At 32.5% G+C, this 21,762-nt stretch overlaps 1 protein-coding gene across 6 annotated transcripts; it reads left to right on the top strand.

The window, feature by feature from the left end:
• The first annotated feature begins 1,553 nt into the window (after positions 1-1,553).
• On the top strand, positions 1,554-21,235 carry LOC108561676 (high affinity cAMP-specific and IBMX-insensitive 3',5'-cyclic phosphodiesterase 8A). Of its 6 annotated transcripts, none has more exons than XM_017919732.1 (18): positions 1,554-1,651; positions 1,739-1,873; positions 13,092-13,156; positions 17,513-17,572; positions 17,676-17,866; positions 18,282-18,341; positions 18,405-18,462; positions 18,520-18,687; positions 18,743-18,963; positions 19,023-19,200; positions 19,257-19,433; positions 19,488-19,580; positions 19,630-19,887; positions 19,948-20,164; positions 20,216-20,376; positions 20,430-20,718; positions 20,770-20,957; positions 21,014-21,235. In XM_017919732.1, the coding sequence occupies exons 2-17, from the start codon at positions 1,780-1,782 to the stop codon at positions 20,910-20,912; spliced, it is 2,433 nt and encodes an 810-aa protein (XP_017775221.1). In that variant the 5' UTR covers positions 1,554-1,651; positions 1,739-1,779; the 3' UTR covers positions 20,913-20,957; positions 21,014-21,235. The 6 variants fall into 6 exon arrangements, with proteins under 6 accessions (XP_017775221.1, XP_017775222.1, XP_017775219.1 ...); XM_017919730.1 differs by lacking the exons at positions 1,554-1,651; positions 1,739-1,873 and adding exons at positions 4,610-5,052; positions 5,105-5,576; XM_017919731.1 differs by lacking the exons at positions 1,554-1,651; positions 1,739-1,873 and adding exons at positions 4,610-5,035; positions 5,105-5,576.
• Positions 21,236-21,762: the final 527 nt, after the last annotated feature.

Raw genomic sequence — 21,762 nt, forward strand, 5'->3', positions numbered from 1 at the left:
ACGTTCGAAATCCCGAGTGTATCGAAATCCCGACTAACATAATCCCGACAATCAAAATCCCGACTGTATCGAAATCCCGACAGTGTCTTTTATTATTATAATTTCTACAATAACATTTTTAAATTATTGTACTATATTTTAATAGGTACGACGGATACAGAAAAAAATATTTTTACTAAGTCTTAAGTCGATGGCTCTTTTGTCCGATTATTAATTGTTGTTATTTATTCTTAATAACAATAAATAATATTAATTATTATTCTGACTTAATTAATTATTATTGACTTATTCATTATAAAACTTAAGAATAAGAAATATTCTGTAATAAAATTAGTTTATGTTATTAACAATAAATAACAATTTCGAACATCGGGATTTTGATAGACGGGATTTCGGTTGTCGGGCTTGCGATTGCCACCGAAGCGAATACATGCAGAGGCGTAGCTACGACCTGTCAATCGCAGAGTTTCACAATACATACAAATACATGTATTACATTTAATCCGTTCCAAAATTTCCGGATTTTTACTCGTATAGTGAAACATATTAAAAAATACACATAATATGTGTACACAAAATGATGTAGAAGGCGCGCAATCCGGGACTTCTCTTCTCATCGTCACTCGGTATGCGAAACGTCGCTCGTTAAGCGAGTCATTTTTCTTACAATTCATTTTGCTCGTTAAGCGAAATGCTTGTTATACTAGGTGCTCGTTAAGCGAGGTTCCACTGTATTTGTATCTTGGCAGAGTTTCAAATATTATTTGTGTAGTGGGAAGTCTAACAGAAACAACCTATCTGTAATGAACGGCTAATTTAAAATATGTTTCAATTGTATTCTCTACGATCCCACGATCGTATAGCTGATGATGAAAACAAAAATCGACTACAATTGTCTGATATATAATTATTAACTATTGATCGTTATCATAATCTGATTATAATTGCTATAATGATTTTCTTACAAATTTGTAATAATAAATCATAAGAAGCAAGAAATTGTTTATAAAAAAAAAAGATAAATCACACTATAGTAATTACATTTAAATAGCATTATACCACATAGCCATAATGCTGTGAACATTATTATAATAATAATAGTTTATTTAAAAGTAACAATAAGAAACTCACAATTTGGCACAGATAAATAATAGTTGAAAAGTTATATAAAACTATATATTCTATAATAGGTGTTTGGTATAAAGTTTATTTAAATCAAATTCTGACTGTCTACATGTAACGGTGTCAAACATTTTAATATTTATTGTATATTTCTATATGATATAAGATTCTTGAAACAAATGTTTCTCTTATTGAAATAATCAATAACTGAAAGTTGTGTGAGAAATTTGGTGTCATAAATAATTATGTAATTTAGGTTTGGGGATGAAAGTTTCATACGTGGAATATGTTAGGCAGTCCCTGGTAGAGATGTATAGTATAGAGGTTTAGCAATGGCACAGAGGGTGTGTTATTGATTTTTTGGTTGAGCACACCGTGCCTAAATTCCTGTTGCGTCGATACTCCCTCTCAGCTGCCGGGCGCACGCTCATTTTTCAATCTTCAGGCTGGCTGAAGGATCAACAGGCTTGTTTTCTTCCGAGTGCACTGCACTAGACAACAACCCCCCCGATCGTGTTGCAGTCAAAAGGTGCGCAAATAATTACAAACCAAACTACTTAAGTTCATCCATCGCGAATCCATCCCAACTAAAGCAACTACTTTACTCTCATTGCAGTATGGTTTAAATAGTATTGCAACATTTTAGTTCCCACACTTATGGGTTGCTCCCCAAGTTTGCTCTTTGAGCACCTTCACAGAAGCAGCGTCAGCCAGCAATCGACTTACCAGAAGTCGAGACGCTCAATGAATGGTAAATATTTATCATTTTTATTGCATGCCACTTATCGCTGAAACTATCTTTAGTTGAGAACGTGCGATGTTTGTTCTAAGGGTCGCAACAGGTGTCATCGAAAGTAATAAATTCGATACCGTTGCGCCGCGTGAACGGATAAATTATACCACGTATTTATTCTTCTTTAATCGCCGCCCAACCTCTTGTCGTTTATGTCTCAGACTTCGAAAACAATTCATTTAAAACATCGTTCTATTCATTGTGCGACAGTCATTCATTATGCACTTGCAAACGCTTATTACCTAAATAGATATCCGTTAAGATTAATTGCTATTTACGTCTTATACGATTATTCAGAGACGCAATATGATGACAACAGTTTCTCTTATTCTTTATCCAAAGTATAATATACAAAATCAATCTAAGATGTACAGTTAAAATGTAAGATCAAAATATACAAATATAATTGTGTTTTGAGACGTGAAAATGTGAAGTAGAGGCAAAATTGAGACTCGAACTGCAGATATAATTTAAATATGAAAATTCAATCCAATTAGGCATACAAAAATAACGTGGTGCTTTCGATTGTATGAGTCAGCTCTGCTAATAATGGATGTCTCTAATGATTATTAGCCACTACAAAGTCAAGAAAAGCGTCGGTATCCGTTTCTCATTCATTACTGTCAAGGGATATATCAATTGAAACCAGTTGCAGTAGAAATCACCATTTTTTCGCTAATTCATAAGTTCTTATTTTCTATTTCTTATCATCAAGATTATGTATTGTGCTTTTATTACCGACTACTATATTTTTTTAAGGCACAGATTCAAATTCTATTGAAAGTTTTCAACTAATAATTATAATTTAGGGTTCCCTATTAATTATTTATTAAACTATTAACGGTATTTTATTTCTATTAGAATACCAATTTAACTTATTCTAAGTAATAGAACCAACAAATTGTCGAATCAATCGATCTATTCAAGGAATGCATTTACAATAAAATTTAAAACAAACTAAAATTGATGAAAATTATAATATAATTTTGGTTTCTTTGAGGTTTAATATTTACTGACCTCAGTATTAACATCCAATGGTATTTGTTACATTCAAGGACATTACTATAACGAACCTTGCCAAACATAAAAATAATGTAAATTTAATATGTTTTTTAAATATCTGTAAATAACCAAAAAATACGAAAGCACAGTTGTATCAAATATATTGCAACATGGACAAAGATATTTGTGTTTAAAATGAATATTAATAAATTATTGTTTTCTCTATTTATTAATTACGTGTGTACAAATAAAACACACATTTTATAATTAAATAAATAGTTAATAATCATTGATTTTTAGGTAATATTATTATCAATGTATGAAAATTATTATTGAGATGGGAAATATATTACATTTTATTTTGTATCTACTTGTTGAAGCGTTTCATTTAAAGTTTGAAACGTGTTCGGCTTAAAAGACAGCTTTATTGGAAAAGTCACTTGCTGCTTACACATGACATAATCACGTTCATTTTAAATTCGTTTTTAAATTTTGAGAATTTTGTAATTTTATATAAATACCAAATCTCAAATCAAATAAATATTTTTTTTTTCGGTTATTTCAATTTAACAGAACAACAAGTTATAAAACTGTATAAAATTATAGACGTTCGGAATGAGGATTACCTTAGCAAATACAGTGAAACGTTGTAAAGTTTGTTAAATATAAAAATTACGCTCCTCCATTTGGTTGTGGGTTCCGAAGAAGTCAAGATTAAAATATATAGAATATATGGAAATACTTTCTCACAGACCAAGCCTTGGACTCCAGTAAGGTAAATTATTGTTTTTCTAGAAATCACACGTTTTCCGTGTTACAAACTTACAACAGATTAATAATTATAATGTTATCTATAACTGCTTATGAATTATATTTTTAGGCGTAAAGACTACAGTCAATAGCCGAATCGGTGCTATCTGAAATTGTAGATAGAAAACACGAAAAGTCAATCATAGGAATAGTTTAGTGCTTTTCGGAATATACATTTGCATAGATTTGTGAGATGTGACAAACATTCGTTATCCTTGACACAGAGGAAGACCATAGCAGCAAACTATATACTGAATTCTATAGAGTGCCTACGAATGATGTATAATTTTATTATCTATGTAATATAAAATTTTATAAAAACGGAAAGCGAGTGTACTTTCCGTTTTTATAAAATTCTACGCTACTTTCCCGGGATATTTCAGTAGTGAGAACTCTGTCAGTTTGTGACTCGTTAAAATTTTAAAGTAACCCAATTTTGATTCACGCCCATAGGTTGAGAAAAGCTGATCAAAGATTCTTTTGTGAAAGAGAATTGAATACAATTTAAATGTCCAAAAATACCAAAATTACAGGGGTGGTCAACTTTTGTCTAAGTGTAGGAAGGTTTGAAAAACAAATGCGATCGACCAAAATTGGCATCTAGATCGACTTGTTGGCATATTTCTTTATATTTTGGTGTGTTTGTATTCTGGTACATAATATATTCGCTGGAGTCCAAGAGTATACTTCGATTATATGGGTGCATCTTATAATCTTATAATTATTATTTTTATGGCGGCAATATTGCGCTATGTATGATTTATAAACTTTGTTAAAATATATGCGTTTGATTCGAGCGATAATTTCGCGTATTCATAAGTCGGTGCGGTGCGAAAGGAGAGGAGCGTGCGCGCATTTTGTAACTCGACGAAAAGAGCTGCTGACCGTGCAAGAAAATCGGCTCCGTGCGTTGGTTGCTCAATCCGCCGAAATTGCTAATGAACATGGGCCGCGTGTACCTCGTGAATTACGTAACCACACACAAGACCAGTTCAATGTCGCGGCGTCGAGTTCTTCGGTTGCCGCAAGAAAGTCGAGATGCGAAAGAATACTGAGGTCTAGTGTGGTCCTGGCCTGCACGCAGCGGTCAGTCCATCCGGCTCCGGTCTGCGACTCTGTCCGACATTTGCCATCAATAATATAACAAAACTAAGCAAGTCCACATTCATTGTCCATGCCTGATCTTCCAACGAACAACAACTGGTAGCGATGACTGCTTTCCTTGTTGTTTAGTTCGTCAGCGAGCAGCGCCATGTGATCAGGTCCAGATGCGATAACAGTTCAGAGAACAAACCTGATGTCGGCAATGTTCGTACGCTGCAACGGTATAAACATTTATCTTATCTTCTCCAATGAGTGTTTTTAACTGTTAATTAGTTTGGATCCGAATCCTTCTTGCTACTGTTCGCCACGCGCGCTTCCCCGACTCTCACTCCTTGCACTCCAACAAATTATCGTAAACCTCTGAACGACAAATAACACAAAATCAAAACTTACTAATCGGAAGGAAGAAAAACCGAAAGTGCAAGAATCGAAGAACAACCGAAAAGCAGCAGAGTGAAAACCAATATTTACTTGGCGAATGTCGCAAGTGCTCCTTATCACTGTTAGGACAATTCCGAGCGACGCATCCGATTACGTAAGTCAGGCGGAGACGCATTGTTTCTTTCGTACGCGGATGATGGGATCGGGCGACGGATGTCCCCTGGGAGATCCAAGGAGTTTGACGGCGGTGCGCATCGTTTAGGACTCCAGAAGGAACAACCGACGATGATCATCCAAAGTGCGGATAAAGAGTTCCTGAACATGGATAGTGTCTGTTTGGAAGCCAACGAGCATTCGGAATGCGGTAAATCGAATTTGTTTATTTATTTTATTTCACTCTCGCTTAATTAACGCCCTCCCCCCATAACAATCTAACCGCAAAGCTGTTATATTAATATTACGGTACCTCCGCATTATGCAATAATTATGTTTTGCCGCGTTTGGTCGATCGATAATCATTTATTCAGATACAATTTTATTATCAAATATGTGCGCGATGTATGTACGTACGTCTCCGCTTTATATGTTTTTTTTTACATATTTTTATTTCTTCATAAAGACCATATAACAAAAAGAATAAACATCCATGTGAACGGAACTTAAACCTAGAGCAAACAGCGTCTACCTTCACGCGGAAAAATATTTACTTGATTTCACTGTATAGGTTTCGTTCTTGGATCGATTGCACTTCTATTTATAACAATCGAATCAATTTATCATAATTGATACAGATTAAGCACAATTAATTACATTTCTAACAACAATTCTATGTCCTACATTATAATTATTAAAATGGATATGTGAATTAAATTTAAAGTTTTAAACGTTAGAACTACGTGAGACAATAATAACTATTTATTTTACATATATCATTGTAGTACAAAGATCAACATTTACAATTTCTGTAGCTAACTTTGTTTCTTATCCCTCAAAATTCCGTTCATCGATATAATGACCAATTATTAACGAAATGTAATAAGTCTAATCTTTCCCATCCCTTACATAATAATAAGTACGTTTTATCGCAGGATTTTATAACGCAATCATCGGCTTTCAATCTGCAATTATAACTGTTAATTGTATAACTACAATGACTGTTTTAGCAGCTTTCTGCTGCGGAGATGCAACCACGTTTTACGTCGTATTCATACACGAATTTATATCATATATCAATTATAAAGTTAATTGAAAATGTTCTTCATCCCTAAGAATATGTGCGATACATGTCTCTTATTACTTTATTTTAAATATAAACTTTATCTTCAAAAGTTATTATTACATATTATGTTTTTGGTTTAATATATCAGATTTTTTCAAACATTGGTCTATCGCAAGGCGAAATTTTCGGCGTTAATATATTAGAATTTTCGCGCCACCCCAGAGCACCGGGGCGCACAATTTGAAAACTTTTTTTTATATTTTTTTCCTTTAAAAAACTATACAATATAATTATAATATTCTTAATAATAATTATTATAATTTATTGGACAAAAAAAAACATAAGTTCCATTCAAAGTAGCAAAAATGCAAATAAAATAAAAAAATATAAATAAATTACAAAATTAAAAAGATAAGAAAAATAAATTATTATAGTTATATTATATTCTTATTAAATTGCTTTTCATATTTTAATAGTAATGTGGATTGCCATTCGCTTTTTTATTAACTTTAGTTTTCATAGTCAGCGTGTAAATCATAAAATCAAAGCTATATTCATGATATTTGCGTATACTTTGTACATCATTTAAACCTGAAAATATATTTTATTACGAAACAATCACAAATTACTTTTTAAAATTAAATACAAATAATAATGTGTTGCATAAATTTAAATATTGTCTTAAATTTAAATGCAGTTTTATAAATAAATCTTGAATTCTGAAAATAGCTGGAAAGGGATCATTTGTTATTTTCGCTATATACATCAGTCACAAATTCATTCAAAACTTGAGATAACATTCCAACAATTTCCATCACTTGATCTTGTTAAGACGATCGTAGCCATTTGTAAATAATTAAATGCGAATACTTTTTCCTACTTCTCAGAATACATTTTTATTCACCTTGATTTCTGCGATCCTTATTGGAATTACAACACCTAACGTTCACGACAAGAAACGCGAAGTCCTTATATTTTGCGTATGGCCTTCGCCAATATTTTATACTTTAAAAATCGTTATTATATTTGATATTAATAAGCACTTTTATTCATCTCTAGATGATAAAAGCAATCATGTCAATGACACATTAGTCTCTTATTATTAACTCATATATTTATGAAAATTGGAATATTTCATACATTACTATTGGCTTTTAATTAATGAAGAATACTACTGAGTTTCTCAGAATCGTGAAATGTCTTTCATTATACGAAAGTCTTTCAAAATTACGCATTCATTAAATACGTTTACACACCGATATTGTTCTGTATTCTCCTCATGCGGTCTGATTAATCAGCAAGTTTATTTAGATAAGTGCGAGCAAGATAGAAAGTCTTTAATGGATGGATGTTTTTGCAACCGTTTCGGTGCGCAATAATAAACGCTTCGAATATACTTGGAAAAAGATTATTTTTGTTTCGGCGGGAATGGGCTTAAATAAATACGCGTGATCCATTCAACGCATTCAGCGATCCAAAATCGCAGCAGCGTCCAATCCTATAAACTGCCAATAAATGATTTCATCTATAGTAATACAATGAACAGTAACCCATGGAAATCACAGCGCTCTCCTTCAACATTATACCGACAGCCTTATCGATATTGCGATAACAGCTTTATTAATCAATACATTATTTTTTTTTGTTCCGCGTAAGATTGTGCGATGAAATTACATAAGCATCGATTAATTACTTGGTTGCTAATTGTGACAGTGGATTATCTGGACAAGAAATGTTTTTTTTTAATACAAACACATTCTGTTCCCGTGTCTAATCAACTGAATATTAAATATACAGAAATATAGAGATGTGCGTCCTAACTGGTAATAGTTGCGATCGCCTGAAAAATCAATATCAGATGAAACCTTCACGATAGGAGACACCAGCTTTTCGAGGATAATGAGAAAATTTAATTTGGAGTGGAGTAATACGCGAGAATGAATGCAGGCATGACATCGTCAATCATTTAATATAAAAGTTCGATGCATAATGTCTTCAAATTGATTGCTATTGATCTATTTTGTCTATATCGCAATAAGAATATGATTGGATGCTAATACAAAAAGGATCAGATATTCGGTACCCTGCATCATTCAATGAAATATACGCCAATTATTGAAAAAGAAAATCCCTTAACTTTCCGGCCATCTATCTCACAAGAGACAATAAACTGAAATGGTGACAATTAAAACAAACAAAAAATATAAAAAAATAATAATAAAATATTATTAAATACTTCACTTTTTTTTAGTTATATTGGTACATATTACAAATTATTTTATATTATATCTCATTTGTGACTTGATCTTGTATTAGGTTAAAGAAATCACAGAAATAATAACTTAAAGTTTTGTACTTAAAAAGTGATCGGCATCTACCTGATCTACTGAAATGATGTTTTTGTCATTTGAAATAATCTGTTTTTTCAACAATAGCACGCTCTATTTTTATGAATAATTCATTCTTATTCATACTATTTGCTCATTAGTTAGCATTGTCTGGTCGAAATCTATGTACTAAGTAAAAGTGAATCTAATTAAAAGGCGAAGGTGACATATATTTCATATTTGGTATCAATCGAGAATATTGAGTATAATGAGCGCGATTACATAACGCCGAACATTAGCTTTGGGCGGTTTTGCGTGCTCATTACGTGAGTATCTAAAATCAATTAAGAGTTAAATCGAATTGGTGGGCGAATATCAGGCGGGTCAAAGTGCACGTAACTAAATTAAAGATCCGAGGCGCTCAATTCAAATTAGCCAATGCGTTGATGCGTCTTCGACGGGAATGGAAAAATTGCCTTGTTTATCTTTATTGTACGTTATACAATTATTTTTCATTTGCAGTGCCTTATTAGGTTCTACAATTTATTCAGCACCATTATTAATTATATTCGCACAAACGGACTTCGCTTGTTAATCGGTTATATGTGCAAATGATATTACATACATGTTTTGTATTAGTAATATCGGAACGACTCAGTACATGTTTCTGTAATGACTTTATTATTACATAGTCTTGGATATTAAAGTAAGCTAAACGTTGTGGTTGTGAAGTTGTAATACATTTAAAGTGCTGAAACCGGAAGAGGCTCGAGGCTAAAAGCAAAGCGTTAATGTGAAATACGGATCTGCTGAAAACTGCACTCGAGATTTTATCTTTACTGTTTATTATTATACCAGACGGTGGCCCACTTGAATTCTTCCCTCGTGAAAACTGTTATATATTATATACGAACTCAACCAAAATGTGTGCAAATAAAACCTACCGAAAACATAACTTTTCAAAAGAAAAATACATAAATAATATTTTTTTAAATTACAACATTATATATTCTTATAGATGTTTTCTCACATGTGTAATGAGAGTTGTTGTTGTGTTAGATTATATACATGGATATAACACGTGTACGTTATAAGCGCAATGTACCAGCAGCACAATGTACGTTGCACGAGAACAAGCGATCTGACATAATCGATACCTGTATTATCAGATTCAATCTCAATTGCAGTTAACTGTGTTCATCGCATAGCAAGTATATTCGTATTATATATTTGTAACTAAAACCAAAAGTTTGCCTTTGCTGAATACTTTATTACAGTATAAACAAATTTATTATATATTTGATTCATATTTTAATGCCCATGTTCATTAAAATATGAATCAAATATATGGAAATAAAATTATTCGAAATATGAATATAATTCAAAATAAAGCAAAAGCGAAATACGATTAGGTGTTAAAAATTTTGCCAATGTAACAGGAATAGAAAAACAAATCTGTATCAAGGTTAGGTCGACCTTGGTTTTGAATTATACTATGATAATATCAATGTAATTAAAACGAATTCTTCGTGCATTATGTCAGCACGCGTTATTTTATTACAACTCCGACAACAACAAGAGACAATTATTTGTTTTACTTTTATGTCTAATATTTAATGTGCGCGTTTTATTTATCTGAAGTATTATTGATGTTGATACATTTTGGGTAACATAATGCATATAACAACTCATCTAATAGTTTTTTTTTAAATTAAAATTGCATATTATTATCTATATTTACATTTAAAATATCTATGATGTTATAAAGGGTGTCCCAAAATTAACGCAAGATTTGAATTTGCTGCCATTTGTGCAGTAAAGTGTTGGCAACCCCAAAAATAAACAATTTGACAACTGAGAGGTCAGGGTTACTAAAAATGGGGCGTTGAATGGATTATTGAGCATCAACAAGTGGATGAAGCACATTTTCACCTTGACCTTAATCGCCAAAATTGCATTCACAGTGTCTCTGTTTGGTGCGGATTTTGGGCTGAAGGCATCATTGGACCATATTTTTTTTGAAAATGAGGCTGGTCAAGCAGTGACTGTTACTGGCGCTCGATATCGCGACATGATAACACACTTCTTTTTGCCTAAGTTGGATGATATTGATATAGACGACATGTAGTTTCAACAACATGGTGTTAATTTTGGGACACCCTTTATATTTGTTGTATAGTTTCTGCTATATCATAACAATGTTAATGTCCCTGAGAAATTATATTGGATTTTATGTTGAAATTAAAAACTTTTCACGTAATGAGAAAATAAAACTTATCCGAGAAGTATGTGTATGCATCTGTATCTTATCTAACCTTCCAAATCGGTTCCTTTATTGATTTTTTACAGCTAAATTATAATAATAATAATTATGCGTTATAAACGTTATACACACTATCAGTAACATTCTGATTGAATTTGCAACTTTACTTACTGCTAAGTTGGTAATATGATCGAAATCGTACAATAGTAGCATTATAATGGAACTACCAATCATTAGGATAGATATGAATTTAAATGATATCGAATTCATCCTGCGAGATAAAAATCGGACATTGTTTTCAGTGAATCAGCATTGTTGACTCACAATCGATATTTTTGCTGAACTAGAATACAATTTCTAGTTCAGTTTAATGAGTTTTCACAAGTATTGAAAATAATAAAGCTGAAAAGTCAATGTTTTATTCTGGTTTGTTATCAGAAAGAATCGTTAAACACAAATTGATAATTTCTTTTTGGTGACGTAAAAATGACGTCGAAAAGCGAACAGTCGCGCTTCAAGTGGTCTATTTGCATACGTCATTTTTACGTCAGATCAGTTTGTTTTCGCACGTTGAAACCTTGTGTGATATTTATATAATACAGCTAGTGTAAAACAATAAAAATAAAATATAACAAAAAATAGACATAAACCTAAATAAAATTATATGTTTTAAATGAATAATATACGTATCATCTACATCAGTGGTTCCCAAACTTATTATTCCATAAAAAAATATTACTCAGCGCCCCCTGGAAATTATTTTTTTTTAAATTTTAATAGCAATAAAACAGAAATATATTTGTATTAATGTTTCTACCGCCCCCTTGGATCCCTGTAGCGCCCAACAGGTAGCGCCCACATTGGGCATTGTATTGTCCTGTATTACTGTGGAGGACAGACTTTTTGCAGCAAGAGGCATACCAAAGTGAAAATATTGGGAAAAACTTTTTGGTATAAAATAATTTAAAAAAATTGAGCCACAACAAATCTCTTGCAGAGCCGCATGCGGCTCGCGATCAAGAGTTTGGTCACTCTTTACTTCTTGAAATTGTTCATGTATAACGTTTAACGTTTAGTTGCTAAGCTAATGAAATAACTACTGTTACCAATGTAGTGCAATTTGCCAGTAAATTGATAATTGCAATTTCCTTATTGAAAAGGTATTAACTGGAAAAAAAAAAGATAATTGACATTAGAAATAAATTTCTTTTTTACTTGATATATACTAAATAATAGTATTGAAGCATTTTTGTCAATATTAAACAATCAACAAAACATATTATAGTTTCGAGATTCGATAAGAAATGTTATCTCACTGAATGAAGCGCTTTTCGCCAAAGTATAAATTCGAAACAGATGCGCATATTTTTCAACGATTTGGGTAAATCGCCTTGAAACGTGAATACATGATCCGAATATTGATGTATTACATCTTATACTGTTAAGAATGTAATCAGACCAACTTAACCTGACAAGGTTTAGAAAGCACTGCTGTAAACGGAGGTACTTGTTATTCTATCGCATCGTGGACGTGTTATTAAATATTCAATAAATCTGTTCGAATGCTTGCGTATTTCTTGCGTTGTTACAATTTCAATGTCATCTATTGAAAGCGTGTACACAGTGTTTTCAATTGTTCCAAGCTGCATTGAGTTGTCAAAACAATTTTTTTTTGCAATAGAAAACTATTAAGTAAATAAACGTTCGATGAATAAATTCGCGTTACGTGATCGAACTGTCCACGCTTTAAAGTTTTGTCTTCTTCTATTCACGAAATATATAGTTATACGTGTACAGTTTAGATTATCCTTAAACCATTGAACAACCTGTGGCTTTTCATCTCAACGGCCACTGTTTACTCTTATGATTATCGAGAATTCCCGTTGAATCTTTAATTGGCCTTTTAAAAATGCCTTTTATGCCGATTCAAAACGTTCGCATTGTAAGACACTTGACACCTCAGAAAATGCGTAATTGAAGCATTGCAAACACTAAATTTCTATTTACGCCACTCTCTTTCTTCCGCAAACAAATGAATTTTATTCTAATTGTAATTGTATGTTATTTCAGAACCCTCTACTAATAGAAAAATATCGTTGGCTACCACTCCAGAAGACGAACCAGTTGACATTTACGTAAGTAAAGTATAGATGTAATTCTTAATGTATTCACTTATATCTTGTTGTTATATTAGCAACAAATTACATAATAAGATATATAATAAATATGTAAAATTGTTGATTAAATTACATGTAGGATTTCCAAGAAGAGAAACAATATTAATTACATGCATAATAATAAGATACTGTTTATAATATATTAAAGAGTAATGTGTTTGCATTTGCATTGAAACTCTACAAATGACTAGAAATTTATGAGTCTGTTTATGTCAAATTTGGCGTCTAGACACCATTCGGAATTTAAGATTGATAGATAGCTTAGCGAAACCAATGCTAACTCAATAAAAAAAAAATGAAAGTGAGAGTTGGAATACGTTTATTCCCATTATCATAGTTTTAACATTGGGCTGCTTAAAATTTAAGTGAATTATTTATCTCCTCTTGTTTTTCTTTCATATGTGATGTTTCAAGGTTTGAAATTGTAACCTATATGCATACGAAATGTGACCAAATTCGTGCACAAAATTAAACATTTGAGTGAAATTAGAGAAATAAAAATACAATATTCTTCGAAATCTAAAATGTTTGTTGAAGGGCGTCGTGGAGAAACTTGGTGACTTTAATTAGACTTACAATTATATCATTTTCTCCCCTGGCAACGAAAATAAATTACTTCGAAGGAAAATATGATTTACGAAGTTCCACGTAACGCGTTGAAACGGAATTGCTCTGAAACGTTTTCCGAAAGCACAATCTCGTTTTCCCAGGTCTTCCTGCCGCGCTTTCGCTTCCTTCCTTCCATTCCACATCCTACTCTATGCACGTCCTTCCAATGTTTCCCGATTTTCACCAATTGTTTATTTATATTCCGGATTATTATTGATTCCTGTGTGACGAGTTTATCACATACTTGTCTTACGAGTGACAAAAAAAAAACACGAAAAAGTTGAGCTGTTAAACGTAATATCATAGATTATTTACTATCTTGTTAGTCGTATTTATATTATGTTTATGGTTACTATAGCAACCGTTTGATATGGTTATCAGTTTTCAATGTATACTCTGGGTGCGCATTTTTGTATGGTCTATCGTGAAAGCATATATAAGTTTTCTTTTCATCTCGTGTTTAGATAGAAATAACAACTTACTACTGCTAATCTATAGTATTACCATACTTTCTCTAGCAGATTTGTTTCTCTAGCTTACATTTATTTAATTTAGGCTATTATTATATTTTATAATCATTAATAAGAACTTTTTATCATCATAAATAAAATTATTTTGTTTAATATTTAAAGATGAAATTATCATTGAAATTTGAATATGCTTTTATTTCATTCTCAATTTGCAGCCAAAGGTCAGATGAAACGATGAGTCAACTTAGTATATAAATTTGGATAAGGAGACAACATTGTTTTATTATATTAATTGATCTCTACGTCATATGTTTTTTTTTTGTGACAGGTTTTTTTTTTACTAAAAACGATGCTAAATCTGGAAAGGTGTTAACGTTCTGGGAAATGAAACTTATCGTTGCTGCGATAAAGATCAAACTCAATTGCGGTTATATAGTTTATTTTTGTGTTTGTGTTTCTAATTAATTACATTGCGAGATTGTGTTTAAAGAATATTGCATAACGCACTTATTTCGAATTATTTTTATATCTTGTAGATATAGATTCAATAATAATAATATTTATAGAAACAGTTAAACATACATACAAAATAAATGTATTTCTAAAATCATAACTAAATTAAAAACAATTAATTGTTACTAAAGGCTATTGAGTATAGGTCTATTCGTTCTAGATTAACTATTATTTTCATTATTATTTATATTAAATTATTGAATTGTTTGTTCGGTTATTATTTAATGATGTTACATTATGTATTCATCAGGTTCGTCAGGTTATAACAAATCGATCCATAATGAAAGAATTGAACCAGTTGGGAATGAAAAGTCTTAGAAAACATCAAATTGTGTCTGTGAAATATGAGGATTTTACAGTACAAAACGAAAGGAAGGCCATTAAATATGTATGATTTAGATTAATAAAGAAAAAAAGGTGATATAATTGTAAGATATTATGCGATTACTAATACTACTAGCGCATATTTGTAATGTAGTTAATCCACAATATTGATTAAACATGACGATATTGTGAAAACAAACAAACGATAAGCCAGTAATTTACATTCGTTTTTTCTTCATTTGACACGCATAAAAACTATTACGTAATTACAGTGAAGAGGCTGAAAATTAGTACTTTTGTTTCTGTTGCTCAGCACCTTTCACAGCTATTAGGTAATCCCGAGGAATTACTGGATGCGATTATTTGCATGAAAATAAAATGGAATGTAAATCATGTTCATGTTATTAATTGTTATTCAGCTTAGTGGGCACGCAGAGCTGAAGCAGGAATCCGGCTTGCAGTAATCGACGATTATCTGAATTGACGTGTGTGCATTTGCGTTTGAGCAGTTACAGGTCAACAGGTTTTTCAGCTTGGTGAGCATAGATCTCGTCTTCCTCCGAATCTTATGTTTTTGAATATCAATTATTTTTATCACGGTTCTTGCAAATATTCATTTTATGTACTAATACTAATATTAAGACTTGAGAATATGAAGAAATGAAAGTCTTGGATAAAAAAAAATGTACTTAATTATAATAATTTACACACGTACAGTTAGTGTTTCTATTTATATACAAATCAATTAATAATAGTTTATCTATGTGAAATTCAATTATTGAATCTCTGCTATGAGTTTTCTCTCGATAATAATCTTCGCATTTTTCATCTTCCATCTTTTTTTTTTTGATTGTGTCTCTATTTTCCATTGTTAAATGACGTTAGAAAAGTGCATAATTAGTTCAACTAGATTAAAATTCGGAAACCTATCTATGTATCCGATACGTTTTACTAGAACTGAATGATAGCAAATGTATTTATCTTATCGTACACAGTGTGCGATAATAACGTCGATGTGTATATATGTATAGTTTTTTTTTCTCCACGAAAGTTGGTAAATTGAATTTGGTTTAATAATAATGTATCCTTTGCAATGTGCGCGTTGCAGTACGTTTGTTTACCATTGTTGTGGAGCTGATGACGACGATAGTGCAGTCGAAAATCGGAAGTGGTTTTGTTGCTGGAGCAACAAGAAAGAAGTGAAAGATAGTTTGAGTGTCGCACCGAAGACGTATATAAGGAGGTCCACGGTGCATTATAAACTAAGCGGCAGTGTCGGTAACAAAAGTATCAAACAATGGCATGCCAAGGTAATAGCAAAGTCATTATTATCCCTAATTTAATTTGGTATTCTCAACATTTCCATAATGCAGGTGTCTAAAATAGTTAGTTAATTAATTGAATTTCAATACCAAAATCATTATTTCAATAATCTCTGGAAAATATATGAATTTATTAACAAAATTCCTTTTAAATTTAAGTTAATTGATGAACCATTTTTCTCAGTTATCTCATACATAGTTCTGATTTAAGGTTATCCTCATTTTAAGACTTTTAATTACTATATAATGCTTATTATTTTTACAATTAATAGATTTTAAACTAAGTAGAAAGAACTAGAGTCAATAGCAATTTGTTATTGTTATTGCATGAAAATGTTTAATTTTTATTTTATGGGATTGTTACAATAAAAATTATTATTATTTATAAAATTATATTGAATAAATTCTCCTTAGTAATTAAATATTTTACAATTAATTTAGTAAATGATTCATTGATATTGTCAAAATATTCAAATATTATTTGTGAAGTACATGTCAGAAAAGGAAGTTAATGGTCCATCAAAATTAAGGGCATTCGAAGGGAATCTGCAAAGAGTAGATAGAGCAGACACTGTATGTCGAGTGCTTAATTGACATGGACGAAAAACAAAAGTGTCCAGATTTCCGAGGTTTGACGTTCAACCGATTGTAGGTAAACCGTTGTTGTCAGATGGATGACAAATGGCGATTCTATTCTAGGTTATTAGTCATTAGTGTCGGCATAAAGGCGATTTCCATGCATGGGTGTACACAGACTATTTAATAATATATGGATGAACGGTCGCGTTACGTCCGAAGACGTTACGCAATAAGGACTCAGGAAAAAGCTACGCTCATCAAGACAAGCATGCTGAAAACACCGAAGAGCGAATCCATGACCACTGTTAATTACAGTGGTCAGTGGTGCAATGATTCCCGATGCCAATCGAAACCAAACTCTCTATCCCCAACTACATCCCAGCAGACCTCGTCCCCTGTCGTTGAAATGGTTCGATACTTTATCAGCTACTCGCACCGCATCCCATCAAAAAGTGTATCATTAGTAATTTATGAACAGTATTTTCTCTTCTTTACAGAAAACCTCGCACGACGGAAAGTACGGTTTTGTTCTGCCGCCGAGTCGGACGCCTCTTAAGGTAAATACTGATGGGAATGCTATGTAGCTCACCGCTAATTGAGCTTTTCCGCGAAAAGTTTACTTCAGCTCGCACAATAAAATGTTTTAATTGGACTTTTCAGCTGCTATTGGTTTTTCCGAATGCGGATACTACTTTCGATGCCATCAAACGAGCCGCTGAAAAGCTTGCCTTTGAAATCAGTCATTCTGCCACTTACGATGCCGCTCTCGAAGAGTACCAGACCATACATCACGATCTAGTCTTTGTGGACAGTCGAGCACAGAAACTCCTCGACTACGACACATTATGCAGGTAAATTCTATATCTCCAGTGCAATCATCATTTACTTTTACGTATCTCGTAAAAATAAATATTTCTGAACACAAACAAAAATCTAGTACATTTTCCAAATATTCAAATGAATAATATATTGGACAAGTATATAAATAATCGATTTGATATAAACAAATATTAAGTATTTTCCGAATTATGAACTAATGTTTTCTATGGATATCTAAAAATGAAGGTGATTTGTCCGGAAAGTTGAGAAAATCGGCGCGAACTTTTCTGACAATGCAATAAATTTGAGTAATTACTGAGGTGCGGAAAATCACTGCGAAATTCAGCTTTCACAACTATTGTGGTAAATACATTTCCACACAGTACATTTCAATTAATTTGTATTTTTATCCAAGTGTCTGGATTTACTTTACTTTTATATTCGAAGGTCAATACGGAATTCCAAGGGTGGACAGAATATTGTCACAGTCTCCATAGTAAAAAGAAGGTTGGTTAATTTTGAGATATTTCGTTAGAGTTCATTATACAATGAGTTTTTGTTAATTTTCAGTTTATTTGAAAAAGATGATTCCTTCGTTATGTCGCAGCTTGAGTCGGGGTTCAATAGGGTAACACGCACTGAAGTAGGCATGTAGTTTACTCAGTATTTTTGTTTATTTGTTTAGTGCTTGATGGAGTCTTCGAATACAACTATCTGGTTGAATGAATTGATCCAATTGAAGAGCAGTGACTGTAGGACGTCGGCGCAAATGGCGACAACACAGATCCTATATGAAGCTATAAATGGATCCAAGGATGCTATCATAGTGACGGACGATGTCTGTAGGATGCAGGTAGTAAATAAGTTAAATAAATCAAGGAAAAAAATAATTCAATTACAACCAAAAGTTTGCCAACGACGCATGTGAGAGGTTACTGGGCTTCCGACAGGACGAGATCGTCGGTAAAACATTACACGAGCAACTCGTCGTCGAACCATTGCAAATCGGCACGATGACTTTGAGCCTAACGCGCGGTCGTACTTGGAATGGAGTCGTTGGTTTCAAACGGAAAGCCAATGATAGTCTTACCATGAATTGCAAAGCAATTCCTATTACTTGCGCCGGACGGTAAATATGAATTTTATTCCTTGGTTGAATCTCAAGCAAACAGTTTTATCTCCTTGTAGACTTCCAACTCATTTTCTCATCATCATAGATCCACCCGGAAACGCCGATGTCGTCGTCAATCATAATACCCAATCCCGAGGTAGTATCAATTCCATCAGGAAAGGCTCGGTCGATCTCAAGCCTGACTACAGGCGGACATCTTTAGCTAAACTTCCACTTGAAGCTCCTATCACCAAAGTAATATCATCCAATAGGCCGTACCTTACAAAGACTAACACCGAACGATCTTCCAGATAATGAATCTTATATACGATGCAATGCAAAACAGCAATTCACAGACTTGCTCGCTATTGGAAAAGGCAGTAGAAATGTTGAAGTGCACGGAATTATATTCGCCTTCCGTTAAAGAAGATGCGTTATCAAAAAGCGAAGAACCTGTAGCAACGGATCTCATCGGAGCTCTCCTAACTGTAAAGCGAATACATTTAACGTACTTATATGACTTTATACCATATTTATTTTAGAACTCAAATGTTCCAATTCACAATGTTAATTCCAGGCGGAGTAGCAACGATTCTAGTATTTTTAGAGTGTCTAAAGGAGTCATCAAAATGAAGGTACCAATACTATGATTCGGTAGAACATCATTTAATATGTACATTTCAGAACCAACCATCATCAAATCATATTGACAGATTATTGGAGAATTTCTTGGACTGGAATTTCGACATATTTAGATTAGAGGATCTGACCGAAAAGAGGAGTCTTCTATTTTTGGGACTGAAAATCTTCACACACTTTGATGTCGCTAGCACGTTGCAAATAGACGAAACCACACTTTCGAATTGGCTATTAAAAATTGAAGCGAATTATCACAAAAATAATTTTTATCACAATTCCACGCATGCCGCTGACGTCATGCAGGTTATATTATAAATATGATAGATTAATGCAGGTTTATATTTGGTGTATTTCGTATTACAGGCGGTAGCTGGTTTCTTAGAGAAAGACCGAATGAAGGATATCATGGATCCTATGGATGAAGCTACTGCATTGATCGCTGCGGCCGCACATGACGTTGACCATCCTGGTAAATCCAGTGCGTTTTTGTCCAACAGCAGTGATCCTCTTGCTATTCTGTACAATGATGTTACTGTTCTTGAATCGCACCACTCTGCACTAACTTTTAAATTAACTTTAGGTAATGGTTATATAAAAAAGAAGATTACTTTATACATTCCTTTTATTGCAGGTGATCCAAAATGCAATATATTTAAGAATTTAGATAGGGATTCTTATAAAATTGCTAGGTATAATGTGATAGATATGATTTTAGCAACAGAAATGACAAAGCATTTCGAGCATTTGGCAAAGTTTGTTAATGTATTTTGTTCGAAAACCGGACCTGACGATGTGAGTAAACTTTGTTGATTCGATATTTCGAATATTCGTCGTTTATTTTTCAGCCTGATGGAGGAAGTGATGCCGTTCAAATATTGCAAGCAGAAAATATCACTTTAGTCAAAAGGATAATGATAAAATGTGCAGACGTCTCAAATCCTACTCGACCCATGGCAATCTGTCTGGAGTGGTCACGGCGAATCGCCGAAGAGTATTTCCAGCAGACGGACGACGAAAAGATGATGGGTTTACCAGTGGTAATGCCCATGTTTGATAGGACCACCTGTTCCATACCTAAATCACAAGTCGGCTTCATTGATTTCATCATAAACGACATGATCGATGCATGGAATGGTAACCATTATGCAAGTTTCCATTCCAGTTTCTAACAATATGCAATTTTAGCTTTTATCAATATGCCAGAATTGATTACGAACATGCGCCACAACTATTTGAAGTGGAAAGAGCTAGACGAGCAAGGCTATTCCAATTCGGAGGACTTAAAGAAAGCTCTGGATGATTTGATTGCACACAAATGGAGTCTATAATAAAAGAAGAAACTTATCGTGACTGAAATCTTTTAATTCCTTTCAGTGAGTTCAAATGTATACCAAATAAGACTAACCAATTACTTACCATGATTTTTTAGGTAACAACGATGGGGTTGTTACAAGAAACTTTGTTACTTGATGGATTTTAAACTATTTAATGGTATTTTACGTTACTATAATATATGAAAGCAAATGCAGTTCTATTATTTCTCTCTATATATATTACGTGTATCGTGTGCAATATGTGTTAACAAAAAGGATCATAGCAAACTATAGAAAATAAATGACGATGCATTGGTTTACAGTGTATATATAGAAAACTATTTAATTTATTAGAACCAATTTTGTTTCGTAGAACATAAACAAATAAAATTACTTGAATTGAGTACTTTCTTGAAATAAAATTTAAAATCCCAATTATACCTACCATTGGAAGTCACTTTTCAGGAAGAAAGAATTGAAAAACATTTTAAAGATTAAATATTTTCAGTACTACTGTAGCAGGAGTCGTCTTGGTGGCGGCCGTCAATATTCGCTCAGAAGTACCTTATATATATCATGACAATATATAATATTTATATACTTGCAATTAGATTTATTGTGTAACTGAAAGCAGTACAGTTGTACTTTGCATAGTTCGGATTCACTATACAATGGTTTGAAAAAATCAAAACAAGCAAAATATGATGTTTTATCTATACAGACTAGTATCTTTTTGTGCTGTTTACTTTTATGGCGATTTAAAGTTCTCGATTAGTCCTGTTTTAAACAGTACGATGTATAGTAAAAATGTTATAATACAGGGGCGCTCGCGAATACTTGAAAATTAATAAATTTAATTAATTAT

The sequence above is a fragment of the Nicrophorus vespilloides genome, unplaced genomic scaffold, assembly GCF_001412225.1.
Source record: "Nicrophorus vespilloides isolate i.1.1-1 unplaced genomic scaffold, Nicve_v1.0, whole genome shotgun sequence".
Taxonomy (NCBI): domain Eukaryota; kingdom Metazoa; phylum Arthropoda; class Insecta; order Coleoptera; family Silphidae; genus Nicrophorus; species Nicrophorus vespilloides.